This window comes from Podarcis pityusensis (genome assembly GCF_964106645.2).
Source record: "Podarcis pityusensis genome assembly, chromosome: 8".
Lineage (NCBI taxonomy): Eukaryota > Metazoa > Chordata > Lepidosauria > Squamata > Lacertidae > Podarcis > Podarcis pityusensis.
Genome location: NC_138033.1, coordinates 72,069,926 through 72,086,685, shown reverse-complemented (window position 1 = coordinate 72,086,685; position 16,760 = coordinate 72,069,926). Strand labels below are relative to the sequence as shown.

At 48.6% G+C, this 16,760-nt stretch overlaps 1 protein-coding gene across 4 annotated transcripts in view; it reads right to left on the bottom strand.

Annotated features, from left to right (window-relative positions):
• The window catches only part of C1QTNF12 (C1q and TNF related 12), a 35,655-nt gene extending 25,204 nt beyond the window's left edge, over positions 1 to 10,451 (bottom strand). For 2 of the 4 annotated variants that reach the window (XM_081016253.1, XM_081016254.1), the window contains exon 1: positions 10,214 to 10,451. In XM_081016253.1, coding sequence (XP_080872379.1) covers positions 10,214 to 10,402 — 189 coding nt within the window. In that variant the 5' untranslated portion in view covers positions 10,403 to 10,451. Of the gene's footprint in view, positions 1 to 6,279; positions 6,909 to 10,213 lie in introns of those variants that run through there. The other 2 variants (XM_081016255.1, XM_081016256.1) reach the window with 1 other exon arrangement.
• Between the last annotated feature and the right edge of the window lie 6,309 nt (positions 10,452 to 16,760).

Sequence of the window (16,760 nt, the reverse complement as noted above, 5' to 3'; positions counted from 1 at the left end):
TGGTACCTCTGGTTACGTACTTAATTCGTTCTGGAGGTCCATTCTTAACCTGAAACTGTTCTTAATCTGAAGCACCACTTTAGCTAATAGGGCCTCCTGCTGCCGCCGCGCCGCCACCACACGATTTCTGTTCTCATCCTGAAGCAAAGTTCTTAACCCGGGGTAATATTTCTGGGTTAGCGGAGTCTGTAACCTGAACCGTCTGTAACCTGAAGCGTATGTAACCTGAGGTACCACTGTACACGCCTCAATCATCTGGTCATCTGGTCCAACCCTCTGCGATGCAAAATGTCCCAACCTCCCCTCATATTGACTTGCTCTGGCCCCTGCAATGCACAAGACAGCTTCTTATGCCACTGAGACTAGGGCTTGCTGATCAGAAGGTCAGCGGTTAAATAGGTACCGCTCCGGCAGGAAGGTAAACGGCGTTTCCATGTGCTGCTCTGGTTCACCAGAAGCGGCTTAGTCATGCTGGCCACATGACCCGGAAGCTGTCTGCGGACAAACGCCGGCTCCCTCGGCCAGTAAAGCGAGATGAGCGCCGTAACCCCAGAGTCGGCCACAACTGAACCTAATGGTCAGGGGTCCCTTTACCTTTTTATCTGCGAGTTTGTACAAAGAGCACCACCAAAATAATAGTACAGTGGTACCTTGGGTTAAGAAATTAATTCGTTCCAGAGGTCCGTTCTTAACCTGAAACTGTTCTTAACCTGAAGCACCACTTTAGCTAATGGGGCCTCTTGCTGCCGCCGTGCCGCTGGAACACAATTTCTGTTCTCATCCTGAAGCAAAGTTCTTAACCCGAGGTACTATTTCTGGGTTAGCGGAGTCTGTAACCTGAAGCGTATGTAACCTGAAGCGTATGTAACCTGAGGTACCACTGTAATAATAATATATCTTATCCTGATGAGCTTTCGGGCTGCGCTCTGCGATCGCACAAGCGTGGGAAAGGCTGCAACCAGAGCCTCGTGCCAGAGAGCAGTCCCGACGGCTCTCTTCTGCAGCCGCCTCGCACCAGCCGCAAAGAGAAGCCACGCAGCCCTGGCCACCGCCGCTGGCTTCCTTGAGTTACAAATCCCTCTCAGAGAGAGGCAGGCCGGGCGCTCCCTGCTTTCCCCACCGCCAGCCGGCGTGACTGACAGCTAAAATGAATGTTCTGTCCTTGTGGTATTATTATTTAATTACTATGGCATGCATGAGCAATCCCGAGAATGAGCATGTAAGCCGCGCTCTGTTCGTCTTGGCAAAGGCAGGCTCCGGCAGCTGAAGGGAGATGCCTGCAGCCGAGATGGGGTGGCTGAGCCACCGCGGCGAACGAGAAGCCAAAGCAGGGGGGTGGACCCACGGCTGCAGCAGAGGCTGGTCCAGTAGACTGAACAGATTGCCGCACACAGAGGGGCTGCCTTGGAGACATGCTCGGAAACTTCAGAAGGTCCAAAGAGCAGCAGCCAGACGCTTGACTGGGGTTGGTCATAGGAAGCCCACGACTCCCTGGTTACAACTGGCTATGGGACGCAGGTGGCGCTGTGGGTTAAACCACAGAGCCTAGGACTTGCCGATCAGAAGGTTGGCGGTTCGAATCCCCATGACGGGGTGAGCTCCCGTTGCTCGGTCCCTGCTCCTGCCAACCTAGCAGTTCGAAAGCACGTCAAAGTGCAAGTAGATAAATAGGCACCGCTCTGGCGGGAAGGTAAATGGCGCTTCCGTGTGCTGCTCTGGTTCGCCAGAAGCGGCTTAGTCATGCTGGCCACATGACCCGGAAGCTGTATGCCGGCTCCCTTGGCCAGTAAAGCGAGATGAGCGCTGCAACCCCAGAGTCATCCACGACTGGACCTAATGGTCAGGGGTCCCTTTTCCTTTACCTTTATTCTCCCCTGCAAACCTGCCCAAGCTCGGAGATCCTTGGGAGAGAGCCTTCTCTTGGTCCTGCCACCCTCGCAGGTATGATGGGGATGAAGGAGAGGGCCTTCTTAGTGGTGGCTCCCAGACTTTGGAACTCCCTCCCTAGAGAAGCTAGACTGGCTCCCTCCTTGTTGTCCTTCCACCAGCGAAGGTGAAGACTGTTGTATTCCAGCAGGCCTTGGGGAGCTGACTGCTTTAAAGGCTTTTAAGAGCGCTGCGCCTTTTTTGCCATCTGCATTTTAATAGATTGGTTTTTATATTGTTTTAATTCTAACATTTAATTACTTCTTAGCTATTGGATTTTAGTTTTCTGTATTTTATCAGTGTTGCCTTAATTTTTGAAAGCCGCCTTGAGTCTCAGTCTGGGGAAAAGTAGTAATAATAATGGGACACTGCTCCCCGCTCCCTCTACCTTGATCTCTACACAGACCTCTCTCTTTGATGTTTAGACTGATACATCTTAGGTTGCATCCTGTTTATAATGTGCAAATTATAATGCACTGACAATGTGATTCCTTGCCATGGGATAATAGCAATGGCTCAAAGACAGATGAAGGATAGATCTGTTGCAGACTATTGGCCATGATAATTAAAAGTGGAGTCTGCAATAAAGTCTTGCAGCGTGGAATGTTCCTGTAAAGGGTTCCAAGCAACTAGGCATTAGTCATGGCCTCTGGGCATGCTCAGTCCTCACTGGGTTGTTTTGGGGTCTGTTCCCCCACTTAATTTACATAAACTTCCACGAACCACTAATATGTTGCTGCCTCCGTCCTGTGTGCGAATTCTGCAGGGCTTGGGCTCTATAAAAATGCTGACACTTGGGGAATGATTTTGCTGTTTGTAGATAGGATTCAAGCCTCCGGGCCCATTGGCAGTTGAGATCTAACAGATCTCATCTAACAGGGCTCTTCTGAAGCTTAGCATACAAACATACCCTTCCACGCATTTGTCGAACAGACTTTTCAAAAATATATATAATTCCATCTAGCACATCAACTACCACAAGGGGATGAGCTGACAGCCCACTCTCTCTTCCAACTCTCTCCGATCCACACAAGAACCTTCTGAAATCCATCCATTTTTAATCCCATTCTACAGCCCAGGAAAAATGAGGCTGAGAGAGACCGAGTGCAGAGAATCGCAAAGTTGGGTGTGCAAGTTGGGCGACCTCTGTTGCATCGCCAGAGAAAGAGGGAACGCAGCAACGAAAAGGAACGCAGATTTGTGTCCGCAGCACAGACTCTGTTATATACATAGGTGCAAATTTAGAAATCGCTGCTATAGTTTTCAACAGAAAATGCAACCGTTGTGGGGGAGGCTGTGAGCAGGTGAAGGGTGTGACTGCTCAGTTTGGCCATCCAGGATCTAGGTGGCTCTCTCTTATTAGTATCCTTTATCTTTGAACTAGACTTCTGCCAGGCAACCCTTCAAATAGAGGAGTCTCCTCTGTAAAGTAGGCTACATGGCCACCATCATGGCTGGTCAACTAATCCAGGTGTAGGAAATGATTGACCTTTCAGATGTTGTTGGACTACAACTCCCATCATCGCTGGCCGAGCCTGAAGGGAGCTAGAGTCTTACAACATGGTTAAACTACAACTTCCCCCTGGACAGGAAAGATTAACGATTTGGGAGCTGCCAAAATAACAATTCTCAAAGAGCTGGACAGAACTCTGGATTTGAATGCAATTAAATGAAGCGGTGCGATGAAAAAATAAAAACAGCTGAAAAAGTACAATATACAGACAAATCTGCACTCCATAGAAAAAAAAGTATCTGTCTTCTGACATGAATGAGGGTCACAGAACCAGAGTCAAAACGTGGAGGAAAAGATCGGATATGGAATTATGAAAAACATTGATGATGATGAGAGGCAGGACTATGATGTTGAAAGCGCTTCAGAATTCAGACCGTGGGAAGCCAAAACAAAAATAATTACAATTTGGAAGACAATTGGACTTTTTTATTTTAGTTTTTTTATTTTTATTGGATTTGATTTGATATGTTAATTAGATTTTTTTATTGGAAAATTAATAAACGCTTTAAAAAAAAAACCTACAACTTCCCATCATTCCAGACGGTTGGCCAGTGGCTGAGTCCAGCAATATCTGGAGGGCCACAGGTTCACCATCTGACCAGCAGCAGTTCCCCAGGAACAGGAACTCTACCATGGAGATATTGGCCCTTCCCTTGGGACATGGGACCATAGGGGTCTGCTTTGGGCAGAGTCAGCCCATTGTTCCATCTTGAGGAGTGGTGTCTATTGAACTCAAGAGTCTTCAGTCCACCTAGTTCAGTATTGTGTAAACTGGCAGCAGCACCCCTGGGTATTAGATGGCAGGTGCTCCCATCCCTACTTGGAGATGTCGTGGGGTCAAACTGGGACCTTCTGCACACAAAGCATGTGCTCAGCTATTCAGCTAAGGCCCTACAATGTTGGAAAGATCTCCTGGACCACTGAATATAATGGATCATTTGGGCACTTCCTCAGGCCAATACATTCTGGGATCACACACACACAAACTCCCACTCATGTAGAATCATAAAATCATGGAATTGTAGAGTTGGAAGGGACCAGGAGGGTCATCTAGTGCAACCCCCGGCAATGCAGGAATCGCAGTTGAAGAATCGCCGATAAGTGGCCATCCGACCTCTGCTTAAAAACCTCAAATGAAGGTGAGGCCACCACTTTCTGATCAATAATCACTCAACAGCAGCATTAGACCATGTGCGAGTTAAAAGGTCCACCACAGGTCAGATCCCACAGAGACAAGGCAATGGAACGCTTCCCTGCCTACATCAGGCACCAGGGAACCTGATGCTCTGCAGATGTGGTGGGACTCCAACTCCCATCATCCTTTGGGCCGGTGGCCAGGTTGACTGAGGCTGAGGAGAGCTGGAGTACAAAAATACGGTTCAACTACTGCTCAATTGGCCATGCTGGCTTGGGCTGATGGAGACCAAGAAGATATTGAGAGTTCTAGGGTCCCCACCCCTAGATCTCAGCCAAAACCCAGAGCTCGATACAAGGCAGGCCACCTTTCCAAAAAGAGATTGTGCCTGGGCCTGCGGAGCAGCCAGCCAGCGCATCTCCCCCACCCACGACCACAGAGCCTCTTCCTTGACAAACAAGCTCCCTTCCAGGAAACCCAACAGCTCAGACAAAAACCAGAAAAACGAACCAGCGGATTCAGACTAAATAAAGGGCCATGTTCGCCATGCCATCAAGCAACAGTCTTTCCCAACTAATTGGCGCACACTCCTAATTGCCCAGATATAGGAGAAGCAATTGTCTCTGAGCTCTTGTCTGGAGGGTAAATCTCTCTCCTTTTCCCCACCCGCAAGAGGGTAATTAGATCCTATTAGCTAATTAACCACAATGGGCTAAATTGCCGGCTGCTAAGCCCCTGCACAGACATCCACAGATTACGGGAATGACACTTCCCAGTGTGTGCGTGTGTGTATATTTCTTAAGCCTGAAGAGGAACAAAGCATCTATAAGGGGTATTAAGTGTTGCAGCTTGGCGGTCACGCCCCTCGGCGCCACAGATTACCCATTGCGCCACCCGCCGCCTGCAGGCAAGGCAAGCCCCAGATGGTTCCCGGGGCCACAGCCCTTATTGTTGAGTGGCAGACGCCTCTGCGTGGCCGGCTCCAGGGTGCTGTGAAGTCAGGCTGCGGCTTCCATTGCAATAGTGGCAACAGAAGGTGCAGAGGCTCCTCCTGCAGCAATGTTGCCTAGCGGTTAAAATGGTAAAGGGACCCCTGACCATTAGGTCCAGTCGTGACCGACTCTGGGGTTGCGGTGCTCATCTCGCTTTATTGGCCGACGGAGCCGGCGTACAGCATGACTAAGCCGCTTCTGGCGAACCAGAGCAGCGCACGGAAACGCCGTTTACCTTCCCGCCGGAGCGGTACCTATTAATCTACTTGCACTTTGATGTGCTTTCGAACTGCTAGGTTGGCAGGAGCAGGGACCGAGCAACAGGAGTTCACCCCATCGCGGGGATTCGAACCGCCTACCTTCTGATCGACAAGTCCTAGGCTCTGTGGTTTAACCCACAGCGCCACCCGCGTCACTGCCCAGCGGTTAGAGAACCGGTTTTTGGCGCCTTATACAGAGTCAGGGCATTAGTCCATCTCACTCAATTGTCTACTCCATTGTCATCTCAGTTGTCTACATGGACTGGCAGCAGCTCCCCAGGGTTTCAGGCAGCCCTACCTGGAGATGCCAGTGCAGTTCTTCTCTTAAGATATAGGAACAGAGGGAGCTGCTTTATATTGAATGAGGACATTGGTCCATACAGCTCAGTGGTGCCTACACTGACCGGCAGCAAATCCCCAGGGTTTCAGGCAGGGAATCTCTCCCAGCCCTACCTGAAGATGCCAGTGGGGGTTGAACCTGCAGGTGCTCGAGCCACTGAGTTAAGCAGACAGTCCCAGGTTCAGTCCTTGGCCTCTCCAGTAACAAGTGAAGGGAGACAGACCCTTCCCTGGTCAATACCCTGGAGTAGGGCTGGGTGATATCAGGTTTTCAAAATTGCGATATATCGCCAGATAAATGTCGTGATACATCAATATATATCATGATGTCTGAAACAAGGATGGCGCTACGCAGAGGCAGTGGCTGGCCTCACAGTTTTCCCTGCGTTGTGATTTCTGCATAATACACACACATCACGATTTGCGATATATTGCCAGGTCAGAAATTATGAAACCAATATCACGATATGGACTTCAAACCAGTTTTCAGTGATATAGCGCTGTATCTCCCAGCCCAGAGTCTGTCGGAGCTGGTGGTGGCAGGCTACATAGACCAGATGTGGGGAAACTTTTGCCCTCCAGATGTTGCTAAACTGACAGCCGGGAGGATGGGAGTTGTAGTGGAAGCTGGTTCCTTGGTGCAGATGGGGCACTGCCCCACCAACTTCAGTCTGCCCTCAGCCTGCTGCCACCTGCCTGTCTTTTCACAGCCATCCTGAGCATGCGGAGGCTCTGGCTGCCAGCTTCCTCCTCCTTAGTAGAACTCAGCAGGAAGGAGGAGAATGGGGATGAATCTAGAATGACCTGACTCTGGCTGCCATTGGCTCTGGCGCCACCTACTGTTGGGCTCCCTGGCTTCTGCCCCATCAGCCCCAAAGGGCACCAACCATCACTGATCCAAGCAGGGGATACTGAGCGAAACAGGGCGAATATTCCAAGGCGTTATAAAGCAGCTTCCTACATCCTCAATATAAAAACTGCCTTTGCTCAAATAGAGCAGTAAACAGGACACAGGACAGGGTCAGAGTGTCAGATGCAGACCAGGTTCAAATCCAACCATGAGGCTCACTGGGTGACCTGAGCCATGCCTCTCTCCCTCTCAGCCTAGCCTACCTTACAGGGTTGTTGTGAGGCCGATATGGTGCAGAGGCAAACCTTGTGTAGCAGTACAAGGAGGAAAACATGACCGACTGCAAGAGAGCCATCAAACCCAACATCCCTGTTTTGCAACAGATGCTTTTGGGAAACTACTACTACTAATAATAATAATAATTTGTACCCCGCCCATCTGGGCAGCTTCCAACATAGATTAAAAATACATTAAAATGTCACACATTAAAAACTTCCCTGAACAGGGCTGCCTTTAGATGTCTTTTAAATGTCAGGTAGTTGTTTATCTCTTTGACATCTGATGGGAGGGCATTCCACAGGGCGGGTGCCACTACCAAGAAGGCCCTCTCCCTGGTTCCCTGTAGCTTTGCTTCTCGCAGTGAGGGAACCGCCAGAAGGCCCTCGGCACTGGACCTCAGCATCCAGGCATAATGATGGGGGTGGAGACGCTCCTTCAGGTATACTGGACCAAGGCATGGTAGAAACAAGAGGCTTCTCTTGCCCAAGCGACTGAGCATGACCACACAAGCTTAATGAAGAAGAGCGGTGCTGGATCAGGCCCGTGGCCCACCTAGCCCAGCATCCTGTTCTCACAGCGGCCAACCAGATGCCCCAATGGGACGCATGCAAGCAGGACCTGAGTGCAAGAGCAACTCTCCCCTCTTGTGATTCCCACCAACTACACTTCAGAGGTATACTGCTTCTGACAGAGGAGGTAGACCGTAGCCTTCATGGCTAGTAGCCATTGATAGCCTTATCACCCAGGAGTTTCCCTAATCCTCTTTCAAAGCCATTCAAGTTGGCGGCAATCACTGCCTCCTGTGGCAGTGAGTTCCGCAGGTCAACTATGTGTTGCGGCAATCACACGAAAGGCTTTTTGCCTGTCCTGAACCTGCCGCCAATCTGCTTCTCCGAGGGGAGAAGGGAGAGGGTTTCTCATTTCTCTGGTCTTTGCACACTTTTCTAAACCTCCATCGGATCCTCTCTCCCCGCCAATCCTTAACTACACTTGGCTTCATCTTCATCTACACTTAAAAAAAGAGAGAGAAAAGGCCACAAAGGCAGCCTAGCCACTCAGATCCCTGGACGAGGAGCATGCATCTTGAAAACAAGGTGCGTTGGATGAGAATCACACAAGCTTAAACTGTACTCGGAGTTAGACCTAAGGAAGGCTAACAGCAGATGCAGCTCACAGTGCTTTCTGCTCCTACAGAATTAGAAGATGGATAGGAACGCAGGATTGTAGGATCGGGCCAAGTTGCCTGATTGCAGAGAACCATTCGGATTAAGGGGATAATTTTAGTTCGGTTTGCATTTTCTCATAGAGTTAGAAGGGACCCTGAGTATCATCTGGATCAGGCCAGGATCTGCAAAGCAGGAATTTTCAGTCCTAACGGGGGATTGAACCTGCAACCTTGGCACTGCCAGCACCATGCTCTAACCAACTGAGCTATATGAAGGTGCTTTCAGTTTGCATTTTCTGAAACAACCCACAAACAAAGAACGCAGCCATCCTTTGGAAGTCGGTCTTTTCCAAATTCTGCAATGCGGTTCTTCAGCCAAGGAGTGTGTTTGAAAATGCGGGTGTCGGGGGGAGGGAATGTGCATGAAAAACGCAAAAGTTAGTAGAAAGTAGGGTTTGTTTAAAAATGTATTTTAATGCAGAAAACTGCTTGTAAAAATGTGTGCGTTAGGGGAAATTACATGCAAAAAAAAAAGTGCACACAAGGTAGAAACGTACGCTAAGATGCAGACCATTTTCTTAAAAAGTTATAATCCCGAACGGATGTGAAAAATGTGAAGAACTGAACTAAAGATTGGAAAAATGAGAACCTGGGAAAAAACAAAAATGGGCAAAATCAGAATCGACAAGCTCACCTATCCCTATAAATTAGATTATCTCTGGGAAGCCCATGAGCCGGGTATGATGGGGACACCATCTCTTGACATCCAAAAATCACCTCGGAAAATGAGGCTGCGCTTTTTGCTCCCATAGAGTTGGCTCCAAAGCTAGATCTACTCAAAATAGAAGTTAATGGACATAACTAACCCAGGTCCATTCATTTCAATGGACCTGTTCTGAGTAGAACTTAGCTGGACACAGCTATTAGGCACTCATATCTCTGACCTCAACACTGACAGGGGAACCTGTTGCCCTCTGGTTGTTGTTGAGACTACAGTTCCCATCATCCCTGACCACTGGCCATGTTGGTTGGGGATGATGGGCATTGGAGTCACAGCAACAGCCGGCAGCCTTATTTTAAAGCCATGCAATTCAATGAGCAACCATCACTGCCTCCTGCGGCAATTCCTTCCATCAGTTCAGACAGCCTACGATGCAGATGCTCCCAGGGTCTACTAAACACATCCTCACTGAGCCCACAGAGCAGTCCCCTGAATTGGAATGGAGGGGAATTTTATTTGTTTTGCATTTTAAAGAAACTGGCCTCTGACCTAATTCACAAACTGATCAGAACAGAGTTAACAAAATGGGTTGCGTGCTTCTAATTCCGATTTTTTTTTTTAAAAAAATGGCATTTTATGGTGGGAAAACACCTACAAAGCGGTGTTATCCTTAAGTAGTGAAGGCATACAAAATGCATAATTTTTCAGAAAGTGCACACCCCAAGAAAAAAAGTGAGAATTTTTCATGCATTTAAAGAACAACCTTCAGCAAACAGAGCTATTGTCAAACTTGAGTGGCATGGAAATGAAATTATCTCTTCTTAACCCTGCCTGTGTTTAGGTTCTGTGCCTTGGCCACCTAACTTTATGTCATCCTCAGTTTTCCCCATCTATAAAATGGGAATCCAACTGTGCTGTCACGTGGATGAAAAATATATTTTTAAAAAGAGATTCCACACACCCACCCCACCTGACGCTTGAGGATTGACTGAAAAGAGGAGCTGAGAACAGGCATATATATTTGGATAGCTACCTTGGAGTGCGTGTTGAGTTCTTCGCTGTTGGAAAGAGTCCCGTTGAAAGGCTCTGTGTACTGATTAGGCTCCTTTGGCTTCTTTCTCTCTTTCTTGGCCACCGCGACTCGGATGTGGGAAAACTCTTGGCACATCAAGGCTGCCAAAACTATCCAAGTCCAACATTTTATCTTGGCTTTGCCGGACATCTTTCAAGTGGAAAGACGAGAGAGAGAGAGAGAGAGAGAGAGAGAGAGAGAGAGAGAGAGAGAGAACACCCTTCAGAGAGGAAAATCAAAATGCCTGTGAGTCTTCGGAGAGAAACGTGGTTTGCTTCCTTTCGCCTCTTAAAAAACCAAACGTGCAATGCAGTTTAGTCCTGGCCTTGCCAGCTGAGTCCGTTCGTGGGCAGAGAATGATCGCGGTGAGCAAATTTGATGCCCCTTTGGAACAGATGGTTGATCAGGTTTTGCACAGCCAAAACGACTCACGGTTTGAAGTTACTCCTTGATAACATCAGCTTGGGAAGACGCAAACCCAGAATCTGACTGACTGGTGGAGTTCAGTGGACACCTGTCCACTATTTCACATTTAAGTCTCCTTCCTCACCCAAACGTCTTCAGACCTCTAGATTCAAATCGGCAGCTGGTGAAGGGAAGAAATAGCAAAATAAAACCACGCACACAAGGAACTGAAAGCAGATTGAGGGTGGGGGCGGTGAGCACCCTCACAAATTTTTGATCTTTGCCGTTTGCTGGGAAAGTTCGCCTCCTGACATGGAAAACATCCACTCAGCCTTCGCTCTCTGTCCACCTTGAACTCAGCAAGAAAAAAAAGTCTGATCCTTACCAGTGGGAAACCATCCTGTTTGCAGATGCTGAAACCGATTGAACTAGGAAGCTCTCAAAGGCATCCAAAGTGCCCGAAGTCAGCTATCTCACTTTTTCTGGGCGCAGAAATTTGTAGTTGAATGATTTGGCAATCCGCTCCGTAGGGAAGAAAACAAACTTCCCAACCTTGATCCTGTTAACTCCAAACACCAGGGTCCAAATCCTCGTTCTCTCTCTAATTGGGCCTCTCTCTTTTTTTGCTCTACCGCTTTCCGTCTGCTCTCCGTTCCTTTCCCGCCAGCGGCAGACCGGCAAAAGCCTCCTTGGTTGTAGCTTGGCAAATAAATACTAGTTTTGTGGGAGAGTTTCCCATCAACTTGAAGGAGGGAGGGAGGTGAGACCCAGCCAGAGAGGGAGGGATCACGTTCTAATGAGCTGCCGGGGCTGGTCTTTTCAGACTCCTATTAAGGGGAGACTGTTGGATAAGTGGAATCTTTCTCTGTGCCAAAGAGCATTTAAATCAGAAATGTCTCTCTGCGCGTTCCCTCCCACCTAGCCCCTTCCAAAAACTCTCTTCCCCATTATCTCAGACTGGGATCACCGCTTCTCAGCAGAGAACGCTGTATAAATGGAGCACTGCTAGCTTTCATAGAATTTGGGAAGAGATGGAAGGGACCACGAGGGTCATCTAGTCCAACCCCCTGCAATGCAGGAATCTTCTGCAAGACTCGAACCCACAACCCTGAGATTAAGAGTCTTGTGTTTTGCCAATGGAGCTATCCGAGGTATAGCACCTTGCCGGACTTAACAAAGTGAGGGATGCGGGTTCGCTGAGGTCAAGGGCAGATCTTGGCATGTTGGCGATCCAGCTCTGAACTGGGAGCACAGGAGAAGGGGCGATCCATGAGGTTTCATGCAGTGGCACCAGAAGGGCAGGACTTTAGGAAAGGCGTCCAGGCACCCAAAAGCAGCAGGGCTGGCTTACTGCCTCTGCCATCAACAGGCTTGTCCTCCATTATTCAACAGGCTTGATTATTGTAACTCGCTCTGCACGGGGCTGCCCTTGAAGCTGAAACTCCAGGGGGTGCAGAATGCCATGGCGAGGCTCCTTATGGGGTCCTTGCTGCAGGATCACATTCATCCAGTGCTTTACCAACTGCGCTGGCTCCCGGTGTTGTACAGGGTCAGGTTTAAGGTGCTGGTTTGACCTTTAAAGCCCTACGCGGCCTAGGACCCACGTACCTACGGGACCGCCTCTCCTGGTATGCCCCGCGGAGGACCTTAAGGTCCACAAATGACAACATTTTGGAGGTCCTAAGCCACAAGGTGGTTAGATTGGTCTCAACAACGGCCAGGGCCTTTTCAGTACTGGCCCCGACTTGGTAGAACGCTCTGTCACATGAGACTAGGGCCATGCGGGACTTGACATCTTTCCGCAGGGCTTGCAAGACAGAGCTGTTCCGCCTGGACTTTGGTTTGAACTCAGTCTGACCCTTATGTTTTCCCTCCCATTATGGTTTTGATCTATGGGGTACTTTTAAAATGAGGCTGCATTTTAAACTGCATTTTAACCTGGATTTTAAATTGGTTCCTCTCCCCCCCCCCCCACACTATTATGATTTTACTGTAATTTTACTGGTGTTAGCATCCCTGAGCCCGGCTCTGGCTGGGGAGAGCAGGGTATAAATAAAAATGATGATGATGATGATGATGAAGATGATGAAGCTGGCTACCTGCCTTTTAAGAATGTAGAGAGCTGGCTTCTCCTGACTTAGGCCACTGTCCCACTAGCCCTGTATTGTCTACACTGGCTGGCTGCAGCCCCCAGGATGTCAGGCAGGGGACATTCGTAGCACTGCCTGGAGATGGCAGGGATTGAACCTGGGACCATCTGCATGCAAGGCAGGTGCTTTGCTACTGAGCTACAAATCCTTCCCATAAGATATAGAAAGCTGCCTTCTACTGAGCCAGACCGTTGGCCTTTTCAGCTCGATGTTGCTGACACTGACCGTTGCAGAGGCTGTCCAGAGATTCAGATAGGGGTCAGCCCTATCCGAAGAATTGATGCTTTTGAATTATGGTGCTGGAGGAGACTCTTGAGAGTCCTATGGACTGCAAGAAGATCAAACCTATCCATTCTGAAGGAAATCAGCCCTGAGTGCTCACTGGAAGGACAGATCCTGAAGCTGAGGCTCCAATACTTTGGCCACCTCATGAGAAGAGAAGACTCCCTGGAAAAGACCCTGATGTTGGGAAAGATGGAGGGCACAAGGAGAAGGGGACGACAGAGGACGAGATCGTTGGACAGTGTTCTCAAAGCTACCAGCATGAGTTTGACCAAACTGCAGGAGGCAGTGGAAGACAGGAGTGCATGGCGTGCTCTGGTCCATGGGGTCACGAAGAGTCAGACACGACTAAACGACTAAACAACAACAACAACAGCCCTACCTGGAGATTATTATTAGTATTATTTATTAAAGTTCTATACTGCCCCTCATCCAAGGATCACAGGGTGGTTTACTATATAAAAACACAAGCACAACTATATAATATAAACACAAAAACGCATGCTGCAATAACAACAACAAAAAAACACCCCCACAGTATTAGGCTAGAACAACATCGGCTTGAATGGACCAGTGCTCTGAAATAACGGGGCACAACTTTAAATGGGAATGGCAATGTCGTGTTCCCCCAGGTCAGATTGCTTTTCCAGACAGCGAACGGTTTAATCTATTCTACCTACCTATTTTAATCAGTGAGGGCCGGTGCCTATTGGGACTGGTAGGGTAGAAAGCAGGGAGCCCGACAGTAGGTGGCGCCAGAGGCAATGGCAGGCAGAGCTAAGTCACCCTCCTGCTGAGTTCTACAAGGGGCAACAGAGAAGAGGGCGATCGTGCCTCCCCTTGTCTTCTCCTCTCCAGGCTCATCCAGGTTCAGTAACGTTTCTTTATTTTCTCTACCCCCCAAATGGCCTCTGTGGCCCTCCAGCAGCCCATTCTAATCCATCTGCAACCTTCCTTAAAGTGTGGTGCCTCAAAGGAGGAGGTTTGATCAGCACAGAATAAAAGTGGGACTAATCACAGTCGGAAACTTGTGACTCTATTCGTGGAGCCTAAAATCGCATTCGCCCTTTTTGCAGCTGCGTCACACTGCCAACTCACGGTCAGATGAGCAATCTAGGAAGCTGCCATTTTGAGTCAGGTCTTCACTGACTGGCAGTGACTCTCCACGGATTCGGACACGGATCTCTCTCAGCCCTACCTGGAGATGCCAAGGAATCAACCTAGGACCTTCTGCATGCAAAGCAGGTGCTCCACTACTCAGCTATGACCCTAAGCTGCACACCTTATGAATGGCTGCGATCCCAACAGCCTTTTCGTATTGGCCACTGCCAAGCCAGACAGCGCCCCCTCTTCTGTACTTTCTGTGCATTTGGTTGTCGCTTTGCCTAAACGCTGAACTTCACATTTGCTTGCTGAATTTAATTTTGGTTTATTTCCATCTACATTTTTCTCCCATTTTTCATTTTTCAATCTTCGGAGGTGGGGGGGAGCATCTGCATTGCAGGGGGTTGGACTAGATCAGGCATCCCGAAACTCGGCCCTCCAGATGTTTTGGGACTACAATTCCCATCATCCCTGGCCACTGGTCCTGTTAGCTAGGGATGATGGGAGTTGTAGTCCCAAAACATCTGGAGGGCCGAGTTTGGGGATGCCTGGACTAGATGACCCTTGGGGTACCTTCCAACTCTTAAGCTGATTGACATCCAATACTCTTTTAAAATGTGTTGGGGAGAGGGTATTACTTAGTTGTTCTTGTTCTTATTATGTATTCTGTGATTTTTTTTAATTGTGATTTTATGTTGCAAACTGACCCGAGACCTGTAGATATAGGATGGTATACAAATTTAATAAATAAATAAATAATTATTATTATTATTAACAATAAATACAGCTCCATGATCCTATCTACATTTATATGAGCCTGGGCTAAGTTAGGGCATCCTTCACAAGCTGATATTCATTCATTTCATTTTTTAACAAACTTGGGGTTCTTTGGCAGGCAGATCTGGGATGGGGACGGGGCGAGTTCCCTGCAGCGATAAGGTTTGCAACACATTGTAATAAGCATTTAAAAAGTATTTTTTAAAATAAAATACTGACATCCCCATAATTTATCCCAATTGCAGCTGCCAGGTCAGCTTGGCATGGGGTTTGTTTACCTTTTGGTGCCGAATACTTAAAAGGTTCGACTCTAGACATGCTTAAGGAAAAGTTGCATGCAGACTCCGGGCCTTTTTGAGGGGTGCGGAAATGTTAGGCGTGTTCTAGGCAGGTGGGGAGGAGGAAAGAGCTGTCACAAAGAACGCCAATCCTTGCCACGGTCTGCGGAACCGTCTGGGCTGTTTAGCTGCAATATGACAGATCGTCCTATTAACGTGTCATCAAGTACACTTACAAACTCGCGGGGCCGTCTACAACTAACCTGAACAAAAACTACCAGGAGACGCCAAGGAAAGTTAAATATTATTAGCAGAGAATGGCTTGCTACATAGTTCTCGAGGAATGCAAGATAGCTATTTATGCAAGGGGAAGGGCAGGAGAAAGATGAGGTGAGCTGGAAGCAGCCGGGAGGTGGGGGTGGGAGCCTGTTAAATATTTATCCATTCATAGAATCATAGAGTCAGAAGGGGCTCTGAGGATCATCTAGTCTGACCCCCGGCAATGTAGAAACATGCAGCCGTCCCATACGGGGATTGAACTTGCAACTTTGGCGTTATCAGCAGCACGCTCTAACCAACTGAGCTATCCAGTCCAGGAAGGTTCTGGGCAGGCATAGGCAAACTCGGCCCTCCAGATGTTTTGGGACTACAACTCCCATCATCCCTAGCTAACAGGACCGGTGGTCAGGGATGATGGGAGTTGTAGTCCCAAAACATTTGGAGGGCCGAGTTTGCCCATGGTGACCTAGGGATGGTCTGCCTTTTCATTATTTATCTTTACAGTGGTACCTCGGGTTACATATGCTTCAGGTTACATACGCTTCAGGTTACAGACTCCGCTAACCCAGAAATAGTGCTTCAGGTTAAGAACTTTGCTTCAGGATGAGAACAGAAATCGTGCTTTGGCGGCGCGGCGGCAGCATCAGGCCCCATTAGCTAAAGTGGTGCTTCAGGTTAAGAACAGTTTCAGGTTAAGTACGGACTTCCGGAACGAATTAAGTACTTAACCCGAGGTACCACTGTATTTATTTATTGCATTTACAGTATATCCCACCTTCCCCCACCCCCAGGAGCTCAAGGCGGTTCATGTGGTTTATCCCCCCCTCCTCATTTAATTCCCCACAACGACCCTGTGAGGTAGGTTCAGCTGAGAGGCAGTGACTGGCCCCCAGGTCGCCCAGCGAGCTTCATGACCGAGCGGGGATTTGAAACCCTGGCCTCTCAGGTTCTGGACTGACCACAACATTCAGCATTTCAAAACTTTCCCCCCCTTCCTTCACGGGAAGTGCAGAATGCTGACAGGAGCGAGGTCTAACACCTGATCTGCTGGTTTGCCACAGGGTCAAGTTCAAGGTGTTGCTATTGGTGTACAAAGCCCTTAACAACTTGGGATCAGTTTATTTTCGAGGGCGCCTTTCAACCGTTTCGATCTGTTGTTACAAGTGCCACATGATTCCGGTTCTGCATCTGTAAGAAATCCATCTTTTAGTGCAACTGCACCTACAATTTGAA